We start from the raw sequence: 26,198 nt of genomic DNA on the forward strand, positions 1-26,198 counted from the left end.
TTTCGAGCCAACTTGACCGACTCCCGCCGGGCTGACACAAGTGCTGCTTCAACTTTCCCTCACTGACGAGCTGCTCCAAGTGGTTCCAGAGGGTCCGACAATTCTCGGTAGTGTGGCCCACATCCTGATGGTACTGACAAAAGAAATTTTGATTTATTTTCGCAGGGTCCCCTACCATCTTGCTGGGCCATCTCGCAAGGGCTTTTTACGAACTTTCTCTAGTAACCGATGCACCGGTTCTCGAACACGCATTTACAATGAGGTGCCGCCGAGCCGGATTGCCCGAAGTAGTCCCTCCCTCGGCTTGTTGTTGTGATATCCGTCCGACCCGGAAATCCCTTCTCTCCCGCGGATAACCTTCTCCTTTCCCTTCCCCGCTCGCCGGTCTTCCTCTACCCTTTTGTACTCATCAATACGATCCATAAGGCGCGTACGCCGCAGACGGCTTTTTCGTCAAAGACTTTCTTAGGTCGTGGCCGCAGGGAAGACCTACCTTAAAGGTATTAAGCGCCACCTCATCAAAATCACCATCTATTTCATTGAACATTTCCCAGATCGGCCGAGTATGCTTTCGCCGTCTCCCCTTCCTTCATGGCCATGGATAGCAACAGTCCAATGGCCGAGGGACTCGCTACACGTAATGAACCGCGAAGCGAATGCCCTAGTTAGCTCCTCGAACGAGCCCATAGACCCCGATTTGAGACCGTTAAACCATCTCATAGCCACAGTCCCAAGCCGGAGGGAAAACTTTACACATCGGAGTCTCACAGAGAGTGCACGGCCATCCTCTCGGGGAAGTGACTCACGTGCTCCACCTGGACGGGCCCGGCCATTGTAGATGGTAAAGGTGGGCCGGGTAAACCTCCCCGGGAAGCCTTCCCTTTTTCAATCCTCCGTGTGAATGGAGACTTAGAGAGTTGGTGCAACGCCCTACTCATAGCGTTGTTGCCTAAGCCCCTAGAACGAAGCTTCTTACGTCCGAGAGTTGGCGGTCGTTCTCCTCACCGAAGGACGTTGCACCGGTGGGGGAGCGCGACCTCGAGCCGTAGCCATCTCCCTATCCTCCTCGCAGGAAGGATTAGACGAGGACGGTGAAAACTCCGCGTTTAGCACGGCGTAACTTCCTCTTCAAACGATTAATTTCCTTCTCGCATGGATTTAGAACCCTCCTCGTGAGTGGTGCTACCCCCACCAGCGAGTATGGTTGGCGCCTCGGGTACTCGTGTGGACGCTTCCTCACGATCCCTTCGATGTTCAAGACGCTCGAAATGGTCCTCCGGTTGTGATCCCCGTGACTCGCATGGTAAGAGCCTAAGCCTCGCCATAATATCCCTACCTCTTCTAGCATCAGATTTCCCAGACGCGCCAATTGTAAGCGCACAATTGCACCTGGCCCCAAGAAAAGTTACGGGCTCAGGCCCAATGAGCCTTAAACAATATGAATTTGTAGAGTGTGGGCTTGAAACCCAGGTTAGAAGTGACTAAGGATTAAATGACAAGTCAAAGATTGCTAACACTTGAAAACAACAAGGAATATTGTAAATCAACCTGCTCGGACGCAAGCCGAGAGCTGTTCTTATATTATCTCTTTCTCTTTTTTCTTTTTTCTTTTAGATTACAAAAAAAAAAAGGAATCCCCCTTTTGTTTTAGGTTGCTCCTTAAATACTCCTCTTTTTGATACTTTGTACACGTGTTGCCCCCACTCCCCCTTAGCCTAGATATTTCTTTTCTCAGTGCCTTTGAATAGTAACCAGAAGTTTCCCTTCCACTGTTCAGGTGTCACTTCCCCATTAATGCGGCCAGGGTGGTAGGTGCAGGGTCTTTAATGTGGAGGTGGCAGCCTTTATCTTTGGTATTTCTCTAACATCGGTGCTTCCAGGACATTCAAGGGTTCACCCCTTTTAACCATTGGTCTTGACCGTGTCATTCCCTAACCTTCACCATGAAGTCCCTAGTTCTCTAGTGTCCGTCCGAGGAGAAATTCACCCTCGGCTGGATCCTCGGATCCTCGGCGTATGGGCCGACCCGTAGTACTAACAAATTCTAAACCCAAGAGCAGGTCGGCCTTCTTTAGCATGGCCCAAAGGCCCACATCCCCATTAGGGTCTTTTTACCCCCCACAGCTCCTACTAAATTTTAACATCCTAAAAGTTTTCTTTTGGTGTTTTGAGTTTTAGATGATAATAATTCTTGAAAAGTTAGAATGATGATATAAGGTGTTTTATTTGGTATCTAAAGAATATTGATTTTTTAGGTTCAAATTTTTTAAAACTTATAGTTTATCTAATGAAAAATTCCATAACACATGCCTTTTGTTATCTTTTTTTATTCTTATTTTTTATTTTTTATTTTCTTAGCAAAACTTAGTTGTTTATTGTTGGAACTTGGAAGATGATGATATTCGTTATAATTCTTAGAAGTTTTCAGTGAGTGGATATATTGACTATAGCAAATAAGTACTAAAAAAACTATTATAGTAAAATAGATATTTATATGTTAAATCGCTCTCATAACTTTGTGGTTGATCAAAATTCTTATACAAATGAGATTAATTTTTTATGGCATAATTATCAAAATTCTTAAAATTAATGTCTCTTTTGATTAATGTAAATCTCTATGTATTTTAAAAATCAAATGATTTATATCTTTATTTTGTGGTACAAATAAAATCTAGAATAAATCCTAATCACTACTTTTTTTTTTTCCATGGCTAACATGTGCCTTGCACGTGCTGCCCTAAATAGTAATTTTTAAAAAGAGTATCTATAATTTTTTTTTAAAGTTTTATTTCCATTGGTTCAAGAGTAGAGAAGAATGAGTAAAAATGTTATTTTATAAAGAGTATAACTTTTTTGAAGCTTGGGATTGTGGATACCCGCATTTTGTTTTTGTTTTTTAATGGAATTCACATTCTTACAAGAACGAGATTAAGTGAAATTTCAAATACTCATATACATTAAATTTTTATATGTGATTTGTAACCCACCATAAGAATATTACAAAATATTTTAATATTCACATAAATCCTAAAACATTGGCCTAAAAATGCCTCAAATTACTTTACATCAAATAAGACCTATCAAGATTTCTTTAATTTGTTTGTCTCCGCTCACTTGGCATACGAAATTTTCCTATTTTCCTAGCAAGTATCAACTCTACAGTCTACCCTTGTGGCCATGTCCCACGCACATAATAGTTGAGGTGGTATATTGTGTACCCGGCAATATCATTTTTGCATAATAGTTTCGGCTGTTTTTTCAATTTTATGACATCTCCTGTTGTTTTCTAGAAATTTTCTTGCTTAGGGGAAAATCGTAGCACGGGGCAGTTATAGATATTACAAAACATGACCCACAATTGAATCATTTCCCGCCGTAATTAGCGCAATTGATCCACATTCTTTATTATACAATTGTTTAATGTATGGATAATTAAATGTTAGGAAATACTAACAGATGTTTTTAGGATAATAATAAAAAATCTATTTTGAGTCCTAACGTGATACTTACGACTATTTTGTCAATTTTATGACATCTCCTGTTGTTTTCTAGAAATTTTCTTGCTTAGGGGAAAATCGTAGCACGGGGCAGTTATAGATATTACAAAACATGACCCACAATTGAATCATTTCCCGCCGTAATTAGTGCAATTGATCCACATTATTTATTATACAATTGTTTAATGTATGCATAATTAAATGTTAGGAAATACTAACAGATGCTTTAGGATAATAATTAAAAATCTATTTGAAGTAAGCTTTTATTGAAAAAGAAAAAAAATAATTAATATTTTGACAGCTTCTTTTATTTCTCATAAGAGTGGTGTAAAATTTTTTTAAAAATAGATTGTTAACCATTGCTCTAAAAGAACTTGTTAGCATGACTCTTAAATGTTATAGGAGCTCCATTTTATGAGCTAATCATATACCATCAACCTGTGAAATACAAATTTAGTATTCAATTAATATGTTATCACTTATCACCAAGCATATGTAAGGGTCAAAAATCTTATAACTCAACTGGTTGGCACTTTTAAGTATTTCCAACTGAAATATCCAAAAATTAATTTCTCCACCCTTAACGTCTCGACACATACACATGTATATTCTTTTCCTTTTAAGTACATAAATAGTTCTTCTATTATAACTTTTGGTAATTCTTAATTTTATTCACAAGTAATCATCGTTACTTAAAATATAACAAGAGTCATTTTTTTTTTTTTTGAGAGAGAGAGATTAAATGTGTCCTTAATATTTCAATTTATGTTCCTGCAATGTGAGCAGGACACAGATTTTTTTAATTTTTTTTTTTTATAAATTTGTCTACATAGTAAAATGGAAATTTTTGTCAAAGCACTCAAGAAGAGTTTTTTTTTTTTTTTTGTTGTTGTGATAATCAACAAATTTTATTAATAAATGGACAGCAACTACAAACTAGAAACCAAAATCTTAACTTGCTTAATGTTATGTTTGGATGTTGGGAGAAGGAGGGGGAGTAGATTAGAGGGAAGGAGAGTAATTAAATTACCTTATTTGGATGTTTTTTAAGGAAGGAGGGAGAGGAATTTGGAGGGGTTTGAATTACTTCTAACCCCTTATTTTTATTTCCCCCAAATTGGAGAATTTTGGAGGGAGAGTGGAACATAAAAATGCTTGACCAAATGAATTACCAAATTTGTCCTTACTATATTAATAAAATTACAATGAAAAGACTAATTTTAAAAACATCTATATAAGGTGGAGGATAACCATTTCCCTCTACTCTCTTCTTTACTACTCTACTCTCCTCTACTCTCCTCTACTCTCCTTTCTCTCAAAACTTCCAACATAGCATAAGAGCAAATTCATCACAAAAACAAAAGGGGAAAAGGCATTAACAAAACAATTTTTTAAATACTTATTTTTAAGAGACTAAGGGGGTGTTTAGGAGAGGAGTTTGAGTTATATTATTTGGGTGTTTTTGATATATGTGTGGGTGAAAAAGTGTGTGAAAAAGTGTGTGAAAAAGTGTGTAATGTTGTTTAAAATATGTAGAAATGTGTTAAAAATGGGTGAATAACTTAATTTGTCTCTCTAAGAGCTCATTTGAATAAATGAATAGATTAACAAAGAGCTGCCAACTTGGTAGTGTCTAAACGTAGAACTTGGTTCTCTATGAAGATGTTATGAATGGCCCATTAATAGAATTTATACTGATAGGACTGACGAGACCTCTTTCGTTGGATGACCTCATGAAATACCTTCGTCCACCTCGACACGGCATGGACGAAGGCAGGAAAATCATAAATAAGGGGATTCAATACATCGGGCAGTTACCAGCTAGCTATCAGACCATCGGAGCCTCACCAAGATCCGCATTAATAAGCCTTATGGTGTTACAAGAAGAGCATTAAAACCACAATTAAGACTCCAACTGCTAGAAACCACAAAACTATATATACACACTCATCAGAAGCAAAGGGGAGACAGAATTCTCACCTAAGAAATACTCTTACACAAGTATCTCCGATATTTAGAACTTTTTTATTTCTCTCAAAAAGCTTCTATACACTGACTTTGGCATCGAAGACGTTGTGGCAGGCACCACACCGGTGACCACCTTAAGAGAGCTTTTGTATTAAATTTGTAGGAATAGTGTCGAGAATTCAACACCATTTGGACAAACCAACTTGACTGACAATTTATACATCATCATATACAAATCTTTGCATCACTTTCAACAATAAATTGATTAATATCGTGTGAAGCTAATTTTTAAACTGCCCAATTGATTTCTTCAGCTTTAGCTTAGATAGGAATATTGATTTTTGCTCGTTTTAATATAGCAAAAACTAATATCCCTCTCCAATATTTAGCAACAATTGCAACATATATAATCTATCTCAGCCGTCCACGTCTTAACAATCAAGGACCCCTTCCTCTATAGTAGACCAAGTTGCTGCCGTGATGGACCGGAGAATCAACGACTTTGACTTTCCAATTATTTATTGAAAAAGCACTCAAGAGTCAAGTCCATTACTATTTTCTTCTGCCCAAACCCCCCCCCCCACCAAAAAAAAAAAATAAAAAAAAAATAAACAAAAAAGTCATGTACAAATTTTACTGATTTTTACACTACGCAAGAATTTCCCATCCTGGAGCCTTGGGATGGCTACCACCTGTAATGTCCTTAAATAATTGTTCACCCACTCTCACGCATTGACTTGACCATTTTACCACAAGTAGGAGAAGCACAATAAAAAACTGGTCTAGCGGTGTGTAAGGGAGTATTTCATTTTTCACAATGGCCTGGCCTTTCATGAAGAACCTATTTTGGGGTTTGCTGGTTTTGGTTCAAATTTGTGGACACAGAGCATGCTTTGTAGAGGAGAGGATGTGTCTGCTAGAATTTAAGGAGTTCGTCCGATCCAACGGTGATGATGCTGACCATCTTCTCCCTTCATGGGTTGATGACTCAAACAGTGAGTGTTGTGGTTGGGAACGAGTCAGGTGCAACTCCACCACTGGTCATGTAATTGAGCTCTCTCTCCACAATGTTACCCAAATATCTGATTATGTTCATTATATTCGCTGGGATAATTGGGACGAAGTATTTTATTACAAGGATTATGATAAAATCTGGCTCTTGAATATCTCTATATTCCGGGCTTTCAAGGAACTAAGAAGTTTAAATTTATCATTTAATGAGATTGGTGGTTGGATTGAGAATGAAGGTATGTTTGAACCCTGCTTTTTTTTTTTTTTTTCCTCTTTCATTCATGTTCTCTTCGTTGGGTATGGTTAACTGTTAATTTGTTGAGTGATCAGAAAAATAATTCAACTTTGAGGTGTGTCGACCAGGGGCGGAGGCAAGGGGGGCGAGAGGGGGCAAGTGCCCCCCCTGACCTCCTAAAAAAAAATCTAGAGTAGTAACCTAAATATTAGGCTCTCAAGTATTTTGAACTTGACACAAATGTTCCACACCTAGAGACTAGAGAAGAAAATAATATTAAGTGCAACTCTCTGTAACATTACTTTGTCTTTTCCAAATAAAACAAAGTTTTGTAGGTCCTACTTAACACTCATGTTGTTTTTCCTTGCCACATGTTCTCAAGCACTGAAAGTTTTTTTTTTCCTGGAGTGCTTTTTTTAGCGCAATTTGTTCCTCAAATAAGGTATTCCCACGTAATCATAATAATAAAAAATATATATTTAGGTCCTTGTGTATCAAACTAAAACCATAGCGTTCCCTAATCTTTTTCTCTTCTAGTTTAACTTTTTCATAATTTCAATTTTGAAACACTTTATTTTTACTATAGAACCAATTTTAACTACTTACTACTTAAAGAATAGAGTAAAAAATACTGAATTTTGCATAAATGAAAATACAACTTTATAATTCTTTTATATTGATTTATTTTCTCAATTTATTTTAAAGAATCAAATTACATGTTTAAATTCTATATATTTAAAATAATCTCTTAATTTGATTGTTATTAACTATGATTTTTTTTTTGTTTTATTTATTTTAATAATATGAAATAAATACTTATAATCAATTGAGATTATGGAGAAGCCAAATTATAATAATGATTTAGATTCTAATTCTAAACAAACTCATATCGAGGTGTATTTTACTAATCTTCCAATTAAACAAATTAAATTATGTATGAAAAAATAAATTAGAGTTTATATTATATTAGATTTTGTACAACAATTGCATTAATAGTATATAATTCTATATCTATTTTGTTATTAACATCGATTAATAATATTTAGATTAATTTTACTTTCAATCTTGTCTTTTAATTTTGCCCCCCTAAATTGAAATCTTGGCTCCGCCACTGGTGTCGACAATTAATATTATCTGTGAGATGATAACTTCCATATATACTCGAAAGACTTTATTTTCAGATTAACAAAGTCACCAACTGCACGCAATAATTGTGTATTTCACTCTAATTTAGGCCTTCATTTATGAGCATGGTTTTTTTTTTTTTTTGAGTGAGTAGGTGTAATAGTATTTCCCTATGGACTATAAAGAGTTAACACTTTTATATGGTAATTATTACCTTTCTGATTTTTTTCATAATCCTTCAAAAACAGTGATTTAGTACATCTCATTTTATTTCAATAAAATAAAAACTACCCTATAATAACTAATCCTATTTACATGCTTGCGTCGAAGTGTCTTCTTATTTTTTATTAATTTGATAATTATGATAATTACAATGGAGAAAAATTATTTATACAGTAAATATTTCTTTGAAAAATATTAAAATGTGTCGATTGTGCACCATATAATCTACCAGCATGTGTTATATTATATATATATATATATATATAAAAGAGATGAGTATGTGATTTGTGTGAAATTCTAAATAAGACTTTCGCTACTAGTGGCATACAAATTGTGCAACTCTTCCATCATGAATCACATTAATGTTTTGGTGCGTGATTAATTGTTATACTTTTTCTTAAAAGGCAAACAAAACATGTGAGATCAATAAAATTGTTATGCATGAACATAGTGTCGAATTTTTTTTCTTTCCTATAGCTTTCCTGGTTCTCTTACAAACTGTAATTATATAGATTAAATGATCGATTCTAATATTCTTCTGTAATTCCATTTAAAAAATAAAAGGCTCTATTTATTTTTATTATTATTATTTACAATTATTTTATTTCCTACAATTAATCTTGTAGGATTCGAAAGTTTGTCAGAACTGAAAAGGCTGGAGACGTTGGATCTTGGTTTTAACTTGTTCAACCGGAGTATCTTACATCATTGAATGCCCTTACATCCCTTAAGAATCTGATCATCAATAACAATCAATTCGAGGGTTCCTTTCCAGTCCAAGGTTTATGCTTCTTTGCCTATGCTGTTAATGTAATCTAGAAACAGTTTCTATTTTTTCTCATTTTATTTCGATTTATGTGCAGAATTATCAACCTTGGAAAACTTGGAGTTTTTGAATTTAAGATCTAATGAACTCAATGGCTCCCTAAATATGCAAGGTATATATAGAGAGTGAGATAGAGTTTTCCTAATAAAGGTTACCAGTTTGTTCAAATTTAAGCTGTGTGATCGATAAATTTAGCGCATTATGAGCTATTTGCGGTGATCAATTTTCATGCATTTATCAAGAGTTTTGTAACTCAACTAATATTTTCTAGTGTTTACAGTATAAATATCTAATGATTAGATCCCTCTACCATACTCTAACTATCAAATTGTCAAAAAAAAAAAAAAAAAAAAAAATTCAAGTGGTTGCATTGCTTTGCTCCTGTGAGTATTTCTTTTTTAAAATTGATTTGTTCCTATGTTTTGATTGGCTAGCGAATAGATGGATGGGTTGGGTACATCTATCTTTCGTTTATGTCTTTTGTAGTATACTCTGGTTATGTAATATATTATAAATTTGTTTAAAAAATTCTATATACTATTCTCGTGTTAGTGTATTTTAATAAGTATTGTTGTTTCCTAAAAAAAAATTATTTTAATTTTAAAAATGGTATAAAAAAAGTTTGATTTCATTATGAAATTTATAAAATTACTATTTTTGTTGCAAAAACAGGTTAATGAAATTTCACTCCAAAACAAAAGAGATACAAGTTAATGAAATGAAAAGATTCTATTCCTAATTTGCATAAAAGACAAATAAAATGTCAAGAGTATAATGTTAATTAAATTTACTCTATGTTTAATACTCTATTAAGTATAATTTTTAAACCCAATCTAGCTCGGTTGGTTAGATCACTAACTCGGTAGACCGGTACCTTAGTCAGTTCACTTATGCAATTGAATAAAAAAATCCATTAAAATCTAATGGCTTTCCTGCAACCTATGTGCAACTTGGTTTTGACCTGGTTAGTTTTGTAATTTTAAAAAAAATTACATTTTTTTTTCTAGAGAGTTTCAACTTATGACGTTCGCTCCTAATGATAACTCTTTATCACCAAATTAAGACACTAATTAGTTTTTGGTGTAGGCGGAGATTAAACTACAAATCTCTTATACACCATCAGAAACTTTACTAGTTGAGTTAACTGGAACTCACTAAACACAATTACCTTTATAGGTTCATTGCTATACCATTTTCTGAATTTGGCGTATAATAAAGACATGGAATTTTTAATAAAGATAGATGTACAATATTGTACAATGGTAGATTAAAGAAATTATAAGTAAGATATACAATAGGCAACTTAGAGTTGAATGAAAAATTGTAACCACGTTATAAAAGGAAGTCTCTAAGGTATACGTTTTTTTTTTTTTTCATAAATGTCCTCAATTTTTATTAAAGCGATGACATAATAGTAATTTTGTTAAAAAAATTCATTTATTTCCAATGATTTTTCATTCACCTCTCTCAAAATTTTTTTATTATTCCACTCATTTTCTTTTCCTTTTCTTTCAAACATCCAAATAAGCTAGACAGATAAATATTTATTTATTTTTATTCTCTTTTTTAAAATTACATGATTAAATAATTAAATATATTATATTTCAATATATTAAACATTTAATAGATTAAGCTTTTGGAACTATTGGTATTTTTTTTTTTTTTTGAGAAAGAAATTATTGGTAGTTTAACACTATTCATTCAGGCATTGTATTCCTGTATAAATTCTCAAACATGTATTAAATGTTGTATCATTTGTCCTTGTGTTCTCTAATGAATGATTGCCACCCTGGCTTCAAAGCACTTTCAGATTCCGAAAGTTTGTCCAAGCTGACGAAGCAGAAGCAGCTAGACCTAAGCCAAAATAGTTTCAATAAAGAGATTATAAGGGATCTGGGTGTACTACCAGTCCTTAAATCCCTGGACCTGAATCATAATAGAATGGAAGGCCGACTACAAAATACAGGTATGTGCATATGTAAAATTGTTCTTGCGCTCAAATCATAATGCTTTGCTTGGCTGGGTTCAAGAGAATATATATAAAGGTAATAAACAAGTAAAATGTTAGACTGCATGAGGCTTTTGCTAAGTTCCCATGTGTCTCGGAGTACTGGACGTAAACTAGAATCAAGTAGAAGAGCAAGAAGTAAAAATATACGAGGGAAAAATAATGAAATTAATTAAGACATCAAGTTTAAATTCTTAATTCTTTCTCCATAATATGAGAGAGTAGAATGATTAGACTTGAGTTTATGCTATTGGGTTAATATATATATCTAACATACATGATTCAGAATAGCTATATTATTCTTTTCTTGATTAGTTATAGGCTCGTTTTCCATCATAAATACCACATATTTCCTTGCGTTTTCATAAAAATAGAATAGAGCATCACCGACTCTTTCTTCATGTGAAAAAAACAAGTTACTGAATTTTTTGTCTGTCATGTGTTTCACTACGTACGGCGCAGACCTGGCTAATCTACGAAGCTTGGAGGCCTTAATTTTACGTGACAATTTCCTGGACGGTTTTCTGCCAATTCAAGGTAATAAAATTTCTTCACACTTCATAAGACACTATGCTTTTGAGAATAGAAGGCTGGGCTGTTATCATTAAGTAACATGTTCACAAAATACATGTACCATGTTGTGCAATGGCACTTCCAGGATTCAAAGATCAAAGATAAAATGATAAAGCCAAAAAATAAATTAACAATTACATACAGAAAACTCAACTATTTTACATTATTTGGTATCCATGGCGGACAAGGAGAACCTCACTACAATAATAACAATATTAATAATGATAATTAAAAGCTCAGATTTATGTTAAAACACAAGAGTTTGTTTAAACCCCCAAATAAAAATTATGGCTAGATTATTTTTACTTTAACTTAAACTAAGTGCGGAACAAAAGTAAGTAAGCACAATGAACTGATAACACTATCCTAAGCCATATTTATCTACCATTAACAATAAAATAAAAGCTTAAAAGGTAGGAAAGAGAGGTGCAAACACAAGATAACACCGAGACGTGTTATCAAAGGGAAAACCGAAGAACTCGGCGAAAAACCTCTCCGGGACCATCCAAGTCGAAATCGATCCATTAGAGAATAAAGTTGAAGTACATGAATAACAAAAGACCCTCTAAGCCTAATCTACCTTATGTACTTGAGCTCTCCAAGCTCCTGCTACCAATTGACTTCTTAGAGCCTTGTCTTCTCTAACTTTCTGGATCCCACAATTTAGCCCGATTTCATCTGCCATTGAATGACTTCTTCCAATGCTTCTCAGTAGCACAAAAATCTCACTTCACACTCAGAATGGGTTTGGAAAGTGTTTGGACTAGCTACCTCTAAAAAATTTAGAGATGGAGAGGTAAAAGTTAAGAAAAACCATAAGGAAATGTGTAGATGATTGTGGGTATAAAATCTCTAACTCTCAAATGTATTTTCTAGGGTTTTCTCTCTGGGAAGCAATCCTTACAATTTGTGGGTAATGAGAATATATATAGTCTGGGTAAAAATTTGGTAAAGCAAACACAACTTTTTTTTTCCAAATAGAGACTTTCGCGAGTCCTTTGCGAGTTGGCCCTTCTCACGAAATAGTCGAAAAAATGACAGCCTAGCACGACTCTTCGTTTTCCAGTCATGTGCTCCACATGTGGCCTTTTTGCGGGTTGCTTCTTGCGAGCTACTCGCGAGCCAGTCGCGAAATCCACTGATTCAACTTTTGAAGCTTGATTCTTCACCGATCTCTCACACTTATCCCTAACAAATAAACCCACATACATACAGGGAAAATGAATGAAGAAATTTCAATCAAATTTGACATGGAATTAAAGCCAACACAATATTGTTGGAAATCACAACTTTACAATAATAATAACAATAATATATAATAGCAACATATTACAATATAGGAACAAAGAATCTCTCAAGAACCTCACATCCAAATCTCTCTCTCTCTCTCACACACACATACACACACAAAGAGAGTAACTTTCGTATTGGAGATTATTTCAATTTGGCCAAATGAATAATATATATTGGTACTGATCAATTCTAGTGTATTGTTTTGAATTTACCGTCATATAAATATATAGCTAAATGGTATATCTACTACCTAGCGACAACCTTTTCTTGTATCTCTCTCTCTCTCTAACTCCCTAGATATGTTAGAGCCATCATAAATACCAGTTAATATAGATTAAAAAGTTTGAAATGTTCCTCATTTAGTCAGATTTGAAAGTCAGCTTCTTGGCCCACTAAGAGTAGTAGCATCCTAACCAATTATCTTAAGCCATGTGAGCCAATAAGATTAGAGCTAGTCTCCTACAAATATATAATTATAATTCAACATTAGATATTATTGAAGAATAAACCAATTGATTGTTGAGTGTATTTTCTCTCTCTCTCTCTCTCTTGACATTTCTCTATCGCGAGGATAACTACCTCGAATTAGGTAAATTTCCTTAAAATTCCCATACATTGCTCTACAACTCTTAGCCATTCCCATTAGGAACCGCTAGGTTCTAAACAACTTGGTCCTAAATACAATCTAAGAGAGGATTTATATGGCCTTGGTCCTAATTACATTTTACAAAATGTAAAATTATATGGATAAATACTAGTCTAAGACCCTTGATTTATATTTAGATGCAAAGTTACAAGGTGAGAAGGGGTTAGACACCTCTTACCTAGTGAAATCGGTCTTTTAGGCTTTGGTGATCAATTGTCACATTATTTATAGAAAAACATGCTATCAATCAATTGCAACTTGAAAATAAACGTGACATGTGATCTTTCTTAAAATTAAAAAAAAGAAAAAGAAAAAAGAAGAGTGTGCGCACGGTGGAAACCCTAATTCCGGTATACTCAGTGTATTAAATGATCAAATAGACCACTACATTTTGTGCATTAAATAGCACTGGGTTCGTTTGTAATCTATGTGATGCACTTCTAGTGCACATGGTGCATCTTATGCAAGTCATATCAACATACGCCAACCTCTTTCTCGACAGGGTAAGCCAAGACTTTGCTCATACTTCGTTTTAGTTTCCTACTTAAATCAATTTGGAGGTTTCTTGACTGCAATTAGTCAAACTCTCCTAAAATTTGATTGAATCTTGTTGCACTCTGCAATTGGCTTCACCCTCTGTATTTTCTATGACATCTTTGTAACTAATTAGTATGATATTCCTTTTATTTATTTTAGCAATCTGCAGATTGTGTTGTTCTTTTGCACCTCTTTAATTTGCATTTCTGAACATAATGATATTTAGAGAAATTTTAATCCAGGGTAGAGCAAGCCATATCAACATGACAACATATGCCAAACAAGAATATTAAGGTGATGCTATGAAAAATCAAAGAAAAAAGTCACGCTAAAAGGAAAAGATGGTTTTTCTTTATTATTTATTTTTAATACATATAAAAGATGAATGATCTTGCTTAATATAATTAGTTTATGTGTGAGTGTAACACTTAACAGAGACCAATTAATGCATCATAAGAAAAAATAATTATTTGAGCAGGAGGAAATGAGATATAGGCAAGCCTAATAAAACATTATCTGTAGTCACGAAAAATTTGCTAATTGGGGACTTTTCAAAGAGTATAATTTTATATAGGATAGAACATCATATGTGACTGATCTTGCTTCAGAGAAGTTGAGGATACAGGGTTAAATTGCCTTCTATAGCTTAACAACAAATCTGTTTTATTTATTTATTTTCTAATAGCAACCATCTATTTAGGGACGGAACCAGGATTCAAATTTAGAGGGGGCCAAAGTTCCTTGTTCAAGAATTTTAAAAAGTTAGAATATTTGTGGGGAGTAAAAGGACCCAAATGGGCATATGGGCCTTTGGACTGTAGCATGGAGGGCCGACCTGCTCCAGAATTGAACTCTACGAATTGGCCAATACGCCGAGGGTCCAATGGTGCAGCCGAGGACGAGCTTCTCCTCGGACAAGCCCAAGAGAATTCAAGGCTTCATTATGAAGGTCAAAGCATAACTCTAGAAAGACTAATGGTTAAAGGGGGAAACCCTGAACCTTCTCGATACACCAGTGTTAAGGAAAATATCTAGAGCAAAGGCTGCCACCTCCGCATTAAAGACTCTGCACCTACCTCCCTGGCCGCATTAATGGGGAAGTGACCCCTGAACAGTAGGGCATAAACTTCTAGTCAGGGTCCCAAAAGACATCTGAAAAATGGGTATTTAAGGGAGAGGAAGGCAAAAGAGGGGGGGATCCCTCTCTCTCTCTCTCTCTCTCTCTCTCTCTCTCTCGCTCATTCTCTCTCTCTAAAGAAAAAGAAAAGAAATTAAGGATTGTAACCTGTAAGAAAGAAAGAGAAATAATACAGAATTGGTCCTCGGCTTACATCCGAGGAGGCCTATTTGCAATTAACAATTGTTATTCACAAGTGTTTGTAACTCTCAGGCTGTTGTCAAGTTCTCAGTACCTTTAACCTAGATTTTCAGCCCACACTCTACAAATTTTATTGTTTAAGGCTCATTGGGCCTGAGCCTATAATTTTCTTTGGGTCCAGGTGCAATTGTGCACTTACAATATTAATACTAAAGGTTGACAGCGATGCATTATTAGCATTAATTATTTATTTATTTTTTGTATTTCGTATTTTTTTTAAACTCAATATTAGATATTATAATCAAGAATAAATTAATGATAATAATACATCGTTAAAGTAAAATTTTAAAATACATCAACTAATCCAAGTGAGCAGTAGATCTTTTAAAAAATTAATTTTTTTCAAAGATTGAGTTAAAGACACCAACAGATCCAAATTGCTGGTAATATTAATTAGTGTGTGGATGAAGTAATTAGCAGCATAGGAGTTGTTTTTGTGACTATGGGGTGGAGTTGCTTAAGAGGGACAAAAAGCTCTCAAATGAGTCAAATGAGAGGTAGAAATTGGGTAGAGGTTATTGAGTTTTTGTGATTTGTTTTGCTAGGATTTATAATTGATTTGTTATATATATTTTTTAACTTAGACCGTGTCCAAAGAATTTTTATTATTATCTGAATATGTGAATTGTTTTGTAGATTTTTCTTGTTGTCTAGATTTGTAAATTATCCAAATGTTTAGCTAAATGTTTTTCTTGATATTCTTGAGACAACTAGACAATGGATGATTTGATAATTTTTTTCATTTTTGTTTCATGGGCTAGCTTGTAAATTGTTTGGGAGAGAGGGGCAAAGTATATTAATTTTAGACACAAAAGTATATTTTTTATGCTAATATATATATTAGGGAATTTTTTTTCAAAGGTTGGGGGGGGGGGGCATGGCCCCCTTCAGCCCCAAGGTAGTTCCGTCCTTGCATCTATTTTATTTTTTGGTAATCGTCCTTTATCTTTTGCTCCATAGGTTTGGCAACCTCCTGCAGTTTGAAGATTTTAGATTTGAGTGAGAATACGTTCAATGGATTTGTTTCTTCTCAAATAGGGGTACTATCATCTCTCAAGGCTTTATCTTTGGGTGACAATAGACTTAAAGGCTCTTTACCAAGACAAGGTAAGTACTGTTAAATATAAAAATCTGACATGCCAGTTTGTGAGTGTTAATTGTAATGATATAACTAAAGCTTGCAAAATTGAAAACAATTAATGAAAGATATTGACAATGATAATAATAATGGTGTTGGATATTGATTAAATTTCTTTTTCCAGGTTTGTGTAAACTGAATAAACTTGTAGAGCTTGATCTTGCATACAATAAGTTTGAAGGGACCCTTCCTCCTTGCCTAAACAATTTGACGTCTCTTCAACTGTTAGACCTTTCTAGGAACAAATTCACTGGAAATATTTCATCATCTTGGATAGCTAGCCTGAAGTCCCTTAAGTACATTGACCTTGGTTCTAATGAATTTGATGGGTTATTTTCATTCAGCTCATTTGCTAATCACTCCATGCTTGAACTAGTTCGATTCACATGTGATGGCAACAAATTCCAGATAAATGAAATTTCAGGTTGGGTGCCTTCGTTTCAGTTACAGTTCCTCATCCTATCAAAGTATCTAAACAAGCTCTCTAGTGATATTCCAACATTTCTCCTTCACCAGTACAACCTGAAAGTGGTTGATCTCTCTCACAACAAGTTGAAAGGACGGTTCCCTGGTTGGTTGCTTGAAAACAATACAAGGCTAGAGTATGTCAATCTGAAGAATAACTCTTTCTTTGGTCAGTTTCATTTGCCACTCCATCTTAATGACAGTCTTTCGTGGGTAGATGTGTCAAAAAATCAATTTGAAGGGCAGCTTCAAGAAGGTATAGGGAAAATCCTAATCAACCTAAAGAATTTAGACTTGTCTGAAAATGCTTTCGAAGGTTATCTCCCCTCTTCAATTGGTAACATGAGTCTCTTGGAGAGGCTGGATTTGTCTGTTAATAACTTCTCAGGAGTGGTACCACGAGAATTGTTTGCAGGTTGCTTGAAATTGATGGCTTTGAAATTATCATATAATAATTTTCAAGGGAATTTAATCTCAACCCAGTTTAACTTAACTTGGTTGGCTCTTCTGGAACTAAATGACAATAGGTTCTTTGGAACTTTGTCAAATGTAGTATCCAAACCCACTAGCCTGCAATATTTGGATGCTGGCAACAACTATCTGTCTGGTACGATTCCCGGCTGGATATGTAATGAAACGTTTGTATCAACGCTCATCTTGCGGAATAATTTGTTCAGAGGTCATTTTAATTGTGAAAAAAATAGGCTTGAGTTTTTGGACCTTTCTCATAATTTGCTGTCAGGATCTTTGCCTTCCTGGTCAAGGGCGTTATCCTTAATGCATATACATTTGGAAGGGAACTTCTTTTCAGGATCTATACCAGAATCTTCTTTCAATTTGTCGTCTCTCTTGGCATTGGATATTAGTTATAACAACTTGTCAGGCACCATTCCCCATGCACTCGGAGCAGCTTCCAGCTTAAGAATTCTGTTGTTGAAAGGAAACTCTTTTAGTGGCTACATTCCAAGTCAGTTGTGTCGATTGAACAAATTAAATTTAATAGATCTTTCCAGTAATTTCTTTTTTGGTTCAATACCTACCTGCTTTCGATACATCACCTTTGGAGGGCATGGGCTCGATGATTTTTGGTTTGAAGATGCAAATTTTGTTTTTTGAAGTGGGATTCATCTTACCCGTATGGAAGTTTCTCAGCAAAGAATTTTGAATTTTCAAATCAGGAAGCTTTGTATAAGCAAGATGAAGCAAATTTTGTAACAAAAAACAGGACTAACTCCTACAAAGGTGACTTTCTTGATTTCATGTCTGGATTGGATTTTTCATGTAACAATCTAACAGGTTTAATCCCAGCAGAATTTGGAATGCTTTCTTCGATCCATGCACTAAATCTATCTTATAATAAGTTGACAGGTTCCATTCCAAAGACATTCTCCAACTTGACTCAAATAGAAAGCTTAGACCTTTCTCACAATAGTTTGAGTGGAGAAATCCCACCCCAGTTAATCGAACTACATTTTTTGGCGGTCTTCTCTGTTGCTTACAATAATTTATCAGGTAGAATTCCAGATGGGAAAGCACAGTTTGGGACATTCGATGCTAACAGCTATATAGGAAATCCATTTCTTTGTGGACCACCATTGAAGAATTGTTCCAGCATAGATGATTCACCTTCCACCCCGACACCAGATGCAAGTGATGAGAATTGGTACAAAATTGATCCTCTGGTCTTCTTTGTTAGCTTTTCGGTGTCTTATATCATATTCTGCCTGGGAGTTATTTCTCTTCTCTATATAAATCCTTATTGGCGACAATGGTGCTTCAATTTGATTGAGGATCGCGTTTATTCCTGTTATTATTTTGTGCTAGATGCTTTGCGTAAGTTATCTAGTGGTTTGTATAATTAGCTTGATTGGTTTCCAAGACATCTATTTCTGAAAACTCTATAGAAACCTTTGTATCTATAGGCTATGGCTATGAATAAATGACAATGATTTCAAATATCAAATGAGGGTATTTGGCAAACTGCATAATATAATAGGGGTATTTCTAATATAAGATGAACCAAAAACAAAACAAAACAAATTCGAACTGTTTTACTTTACATCAACTTATCAAGTTTGTCTAGAATCGTATCAAAATCAGTTTTTGTTGAAATGCATATCAAAATTTGAAATTTTGTGAAAATATATATGTGAAACAATATAAAAAATTCCAAAAGCTTGATTTTGGAGGGCTTACATAGATTCATTTGCTTTCATATTTGTTGAAAAGTTTGACCCTTATGTCAAAGGGAAATTGGAAGATATCAACTGAATTAATTTCTTCCCTAATCCAGCTAAAGATTTATATGGGAAAACAAAATTGTAGAACTTTGTTGAAGTTAAAAGCGTATTATTCTTACACATGCATCAAGGCTATTTATCTCTTGAGGCAGAGAAGGGAAACAATTCGAATGAAAGCTATTTTTTATTTTATTGAGGGTGTATGCTCCCTTTAAGGCTTTAAGTCTGCATGCATTTAAAACATTGGATAATTTCTTTTAGTGAAACCCACTAAAATACTGGGAAATGAAACCAGCCATTCAAAGAGGTATCATGCCTAGATTGTTTGCCCATATGGGACATTACCAGTTTTTACTCAGCTACACAAACAAATGACAAATTCTGTAAGAGCGATAGATTTGTAGTTTTATTTTTTATTTTTGCTAAGTATTGAATTAGTTGGTCTAATCAATCATCAATCAATCTATATATGTTAATTTCAAAGATGAAGCATAGCATTTATTGTTGCTACACTTACATTCCCATTGAGCCATATTAGTAGTCACATCATCCATTCATTTTCTTTGTTCTCTCTTATTTTTCATTTTTTTTTCTTATTAATTCTCAACTTATTGTTATACTTTCTCCAAACTTTCCCCCCTGTTTACTTTTTCATCTCCCCACAACTAATATCAATCTTCCTCTATCTCAATATCTTCCTTTATTTTTAGCTTTTCTTATTCCCATATACTTATTATAAATTTCCAATTTCTCCCATTGTATGCATAATTTTCCTACACAAAAAGGTTATCTCTCTCTCTCTCTCTCAATTTTTTTTTTCATTTTTTGGTAGATTGTTTTTCTTGCATCTCTACTTTACATTGATTAATATTTATGTTCTCTAGAAATTTACTTTAGGTTAATGTGATTTAGTTTTTATGTTTTTAAGTTGTTATTTTTATTCTTTTCTTTGATTTTATATATGTTATCGAATTGCATTATAAAGATACTATGTAAAAATATAATGTTATTTTATTACATAGAATGGCATAGATAATTTGCAGTTTATATCTTTAATTTTTACTCTTTTTTGTTGAGAATTTTATGAGGTACATTATCTTTTAAATTTTTTTCAAATATTGGAGGAACGAGACTGAGGAAAATCGAACATGAGATAAGAAAAAATGTGGGCTAAAACTAATATATAGTTAATCCTCAGGGATAATTTGAGCAAAAAAAGACTGACTAGTGAATTAAAACTCAAAAATAACGGCAATTGACAACTTACATGGAAAATTTTCAATAAAGATTATGAACTGCAAAATAAAGCAAGCAGACAACTCACATCAAATCTGCATCATTTGTAGAATCATAGATTAATTATATGAGCAGTACCCATCTAAAAGGTTGTTTAGTTTGTTCTCTATATATTTATGTGAGAGTTTTCTCCCTATCTCAGCATCTCTCTGGAGCAGCAACTTTCTTCCTCCCAGATGGAGCATCCAGTTATGACAACATCACTCTTTTCACGAATCTTTTGTGCCATCTTTCTCTTGTTCCTCCCCATATCAATCTTAAAATTTTCCTTAGCTACCATACTTCCAAATGAGACTGATAAACTTGCATTGCTTGAATTCAAGTCCCACATAAATAGCCCTCTCAGTGTCTTGGCTACTTGGAATGAATCTTTCCATTTTTGCCAGTGGGTTGGGGTCACCAGTGGCAACAAACACCAAAGAGTCATTGGTTTGGACTTACAAAATAAAAAGTTGCTAGACACCATATCACCCCACATTGGAAATCTTTCTTTCCTTCAATCCTTTGACCTTGCAAGTAATTCTTTCCATGTGGAATTCCTACTTTTGAAATTTTTAACATCTAATTATCTAAAGATTACTTTAAACATTCTGAAATAATAATCAAATACATGTTACTTACCAACTATAATAATGCTATTATAACTATCATTGAAAACATGTAGTCATAAAATACGTTATTTATCATTTTTTTTTTTTAAAGTAGGAATTCTGCAACAGACATATCATCCTTTTTTTTTCTTTTTTTTTGTTAACTCTTCTCATAACCATTTTATCAAACATGTGACATAAAGCTACAAATTATGGGATTATCCTCAATATACCACTTTGCTGGCGTCAATCCATATTAAAACTCCAATATATTTACCATTATATATTTAATACTGGACATATTAAATATTAAAACATTTAATATTGGTCATAAAAAAATCCAATATTGCATTATGAGTTTATGACCTTACACATTCTCTTGAACTATCATATGAACACTAAATTATTCCAAAGTGCATTATGACAAAATAAATTGTCCTATGAACAAAGTAGTAGAAAACACACCCACAAAGAAAATACACCCACCAATAAACTCTGGACTTTCTTTACTAAGAGTCCGTTTGGATAGAACTTATTGCTGAAAACTGAAAACTGAAAACACTGTAGCAAAATAATTTTTTAATGTGTAAAAAAACATTGTTCACTCTTTTTTTACTGTTTATATGCCTTGGTGCACTGTTTATGTCCCATGAACAGTGCACCAAGCGCTGGTCTTTAAAAAAAAAAAAAACGCAAACGCAAGGCAAAACGGGGATCCAAACGGGCAATAAGATTGAGATGGAATTTCTTCGATCAGAGATTGTTGTTGAACAAAAATCCATTATCACAATTTGGTAAGTATTTCAATGCACTAACAATACTCTTGATCTTCCCTATATTTTTTTTTATTCTAGTGTATTTTAAATGTTTTCCACTTCTTCTTTTGAGTAATGGTTATTTTCCTTGACCTCAATTTACCATATCACAACCATCACATCGAAAAACATTACTATCTTGCTAATTCCATATTTTGTTTTAGTACATAGTCTTTTGCCTCCCATTTGTATATTTTATTCTCTGAATGGTTTTGTTATTTTTTTTTAATTAAATACTACATATATTCTTGCTAAAATCCCTTAATCTCATCTAAATCTATGCTAATTTATATTTTCTTTCTTAGGATACCATAGAAGAGGAAACAAAATATTATGATCGATAAGTATGGTGCTTCTCTTTCTTTGTATATATATATAGTCCGGTTAATGTATGCCCTTAGGCATACATTAACAATCCTTTTTAGGAAATTTTTTATAAAAAACTTAGAAATCTTTAAAAAAGTTTGACGGCTTTTTCAATTCTCAGTAAAAAGTTTTTCTAAAATAGTTCATTAACATATACTCTAAGGGCATAGATTAGTGAAACCCATATATATATATGTGTGTGTATGTGTGTGTGTGTGTGTGATTTTTTCATTAATTTTTCCACAAATTACAATGTAAATAACATTATGGTAAGTTAGACACACTAAAGATTTATTTATTATTTAAGATATAATCTCTAATTCTTAAAAAAATCTAAAATTCTTAACGTTTATAATTTTTAAGGAAATACTTCTAGGACACTTACAATGTTTGACTATTGCATCCATTTTATGACTATGGACATGCACACTATTGCTTTATGTATTCCATGGTAATACTTATCTCCATTACTCTGAAATTAAAAGTTCTCTCAATTGATAACACACACACACACACACATAATATATATATATATATATATATATATATATATATATATATATATATATATATTTAAAAAGAAAATAATGATTTTGTGTAGTCCAAGATGAATAAATCATATTATTTCATCTTAGTTAACTTAAACTTATCTCATTAATTATCAAGGGAAAAAAAGAGCTTAAAATTAATTATCTCTTATAATTTTCAAATCGTTTACATGTGCCTACATAGATTTTTGGTAAATTAATTTATTTACCAATTTATTTATTTTTGTAAAATAATTTATTTATTGAAATTGACTTTGGGTCAAATAATTCCAATGTCAATGATTGCAAACGAGGATTTAATAATAATATCATATTATTTTACATATATTGGCTCTTGAAAATTTTAACTTGCTGGTTGTCTATGTTTTATAAATGAGAGATTCATAATTAGAGAACTAATTGACTTATATCGTAAAATTTATTTTGATTGTTCTGTTAGATAAATACCATATGATTATAAAATTTCATTTTTTTTTTTGTAATATAAAATTTTATTCTTACAGTTTCATTCCATACAATGAAAATAGAAATTATTATTCAAAACGTAATAATGTTTTTTATTAATATAATGCGAAATTATATATATATAGAGGCTAAAATGTAAAACTTACTCTTTAAGTTTTTTCATATTTCATTTCAATTCCTTAACTTTGTTTTCATTAATTTCAATTTTCTATGTTTCAGATTTATTCAATTTAAAGTCTGTTTTTTATTAATATAATGTGAAATTATATATATATATATATATATATATATATATATATATATATATATATATATATATTTAGACTAAAATATAAAAGTGACCTTTTAAATTTCTTCATATTTCATTTCAGTTCTTTAACTTTATTTTTATTAATTTTAATTTTTTAAGTTTTAAATTTATTCCATTAAACTCTTTCCTTCAATTTCAGATTTATCGTTGCAATTGCAATCAAGGTTGTCAGCCCAAGTCAAATCCGGTTCCTTTGCTTGGCAGAGTATCCTTAAGGCACGATATTTAACCGCTGATGGTGCTAGATACAGAATGGGCAATGGTCAAATAGCCTGGATTTACCAAGACTGCTGGCTGCCAGGGGAACGGTCAGGAAAGGTCATCTCACCCCCTCTCAGTTACCCGCTGATGCGAAGGTAGCAGACCTCATAGACATTGATTCAGGTTGGTGGAATGTTTATCTGTTGGAGAGGTGTTTTCTGCCATTTGAGGCACAAAAAATAAAGTCCGTTCCCCTTTGTTTGACACCCCAGGAAGACACTTTGGTTTGGCCAAAATCTAAGGATGGCCAGTATTCTGTGAAGCTCGGTTACCAATTGTTGTGTGCAAAGGAAAACAGTGGCTCTGCGTCGGGATCAACCAATGAGGTGAACAGAAAAATGTGGTCAAGCCTTTGGAGGATGAAAGTGCCAAACAAAGTGAAGACCTTTGCATGGCGGGCTTGTACTGAGTCCCTCCCTACTCTGGAGAACTTGGCTAGGAGGAAGGTGGTGATTTCAAATAGCTGCACAAGCTGTAAAAGAGAGCCCAAGTCTGTAATTCATGCTTTATGGGGCTGTGAGAAGGTTAAGGCGGCTTGGGGTACTAACTTTGATGAATTGCGTAATGCAATAAATCAAGCTTTATCTTTTGTTGATCTTTTCAGGTTGGTGCTGCAGAATCCTCGTGGAGCTGAAGGGTTTATTATGGTCTGTTGGTTCAGCTGGAATCTGCGTAATAAAATAAGAACAAATGAGATAGTGACACCCATAGAAAAGACCTCTGACCTTGCGACGCAGTACCTTGCGGACTTCAGCAGCAACGACTGAAGCCTGCAACAAAGAAGCTGCCAAGGAACGTCATTTGGAAGCCACCTGATGCAGGCCTGTTGAAAACAAATTTTGATGGAGCGGTTTTTGAAGACTTGGGAGAAGCGGGAATCGGTGCCGTGGTTCAAAACTCCTCAAGTGAAGTCCTGGCAGCCTTATCCGAGATTATTCCTCTGCCCTCATCCATTGTAGCGCCGGAAACTATTGCAACTAGATGGGCGACCCTCTTCGTCCGTGAGCTTGGTTTAAGTGGTTCAATGTTGGAAGGGGATTCAGAAGAAGCTATTATGGCAATTAAGAATCAGCACTGTCAGCATCCATTGGTGGGTCATTTAGTTAAAGATATTGTGTCTTCAGTCAGTACTTTGCAGTACTCATCTTTCTCTCACACACGTCGGCAAGGAAATGTATTCGTACATGCTCTAGCATGACGAGCGAGATTTTCTTTTCTTGTTTTAGTTTGGAGGAACTCGATTCCCTCAGATATAAAGTTTTTTGTATCTGATCTTTCAGCAATAAAATGATCTTCGGCCTGGTTTGGTAGGCCGGTTTCTCAAAAAAAAAAAAAGAAGTTGTCAGACCCAGACCGGACTGGGCGGTCCGATCAGGTTAACCGAAAATCGAATTGAAATCCAGTTTTTAAACATAGAGAACTAGATTTATTTGAAACCGCAGTTCAAGCATGCTTTGTTTGTTAATTAAGAAAAAAAAATCAGAAAAGTACACTTACCCGGTTAAGAACCTAGGCACGGTCCGAGTTGGAGCTAGAGTCTAACCACTTGGCTAAGCTTGCAAGTTGATGCTCAACAATTTAAAAAAAAAAAAAAAAAAAAAAAACTTGAAGTAAACTTAATGCAATTTTTTTTTATAATATAAAAACAACTTAACAAAATTCTATTCTACTGGATTAAATTATCTATCTCTTAAAAGGAATAAAAAAAAAATTATAATTAAAATCCTTCAAAGCTATTCAACCTTACTTCAAAAATTAATTACAAATTTTAATATTTTCACGGTTATTATTGTTGGGATTTATGCCATAAAATCTAATTTATTGACATGTCATTAATAATAAAATTGTTTAATTATATGAGACTATTTATAAATGAACTAATGAGACATTATCTTAGTCCATGAGATGCATTGTATGTGATTTATGTGATTTAGTCACAGAAGATATAAATCACAAGTTCCTTGTAAACTTAAAATGTAGTTCGTAGTCGGTGATGAAATTTGACGTTTCATCTGCGAAAATAATAACATATCAACTAAGATGATTTGTCTTGATCATGGAAATGGAGATTTCTAGTTGGTATGTTGATATGTTTTAATAGTTAAGACATATTGAACTGGACCGCTGTGAGATTTATTATTCTCCTAACGACTGTCAAATGAATAATAAATTTCACGACTTCTATTTACATCAACTCTAAATCCTGAGAGAATAATGAATCTGATCATGAGGTGTAGGTTGTTTTGATATATCAAGAGTGAGATCTATTAGTTACATTCAAAATCTCAGTATGTTGGGCAGCCACATTTAGTGTTGATGGAACATGTATTCTCAAGATGGAATTCATAGTCTCTTAACGGAGATACAAAATATTCTCTTGAGATA

At 33.5% G+C, this 26,198-nt stretch overlaps 2 protein-coding genes and 1 long non-coding RNA gene across 3 annotated transcripts; all 3 read left to right on the forward strand.

Moving 5' to 3' along the window:
* The first annotated feature begins 6,267 nt into the window (after positions 1-6,267).
* On the forward strand, positions 6,268-9,074 carry LOC142637442 (uncharacterized). Its single transcript, XR_012844641.1, has 3 exons — positions 6,268-6,712; positions 8,685-8,839; positions 8,922-9,074. It is a non-coding gene; the product is annotated as an uncharacterized LOC142637442 (long non-coding RNA).
* Positions 9,075-10,657: 1,583 nt separating this feature from the next.
* LOC142635027 (receptor-like protein 1) lies at positions 10,658-18,784 on the forward strand. Its single transcript, XM_075809247.1, is given in 4 exon segments — positions 10,658-10,850; positions 16,280-16,426; positions 16,582-18,026; positions 18,029-18,784. Coding segments are annotated over 4 exon segments (2,541 nt in total).
* A 3,002-nt stretch (positions 18,785-21,786) lies between these two features.
* On the forward strand, positions 21,787-25,011 carry LOC142635028 (uncharacterized). Its single transcript, XM_075809248.1, has 3 exons — positions 21,787-21,842; positions 23,824-24,460; positions 24,568-25,011. The coding sequence occupies exons 1-3, from the start codon at positions 21,787-21,789 to the stop codon at positions 25,009-25,011; spliced, it is 1,137 nt and encodes a 378-aa protein (XP_075665363.1).
* Positions 25,012-26,198: the final 1,187 nt, after the last annotated feature.

Source organism: Castanea sativa, chromosome 5 (genome assembly GCF_040712315.1).
Source record: "Castanea sativa cultivar Marrone di Chiusa Pesio chromosome 5, ASM4071231v1".
In the NCBI taxonomy this organism is placed as follows: domain Eukaryota; kingdom Viridiplantae; phylum Streptophyta; class Magnoliopsida; order Fagales; family Fagaceae; genus Castanea; species Castanea sativa.

What these genes read in the sequence shown, in the direction of transcription:
- LOC142635028 (XM_075809248.1), top strand. Translation starts at nt 21,787, where the DNA reads ATGGAATTTCTTCGATCAGAGATTGTTGTTGAACAAAAATCCATTATC. An exon ending in AAATCCATTATCACAATTTG is followed by an intron (nt 21,843 to 23,823) that starts GTAAGTATTTCA and finishes ATGGTCAAATAG; the next exon opens with CCTGGATTTACCAAGACTGC. An exon ending in GAGCTGAAGGGTTTATTATG is followed by an intron (nt 24,461 to 24,567) that starts GTCTGTTGGTTC and finishes TGCGGACTTCAG; the next exon opens with CAGCAACGACTGAAGCCTGC.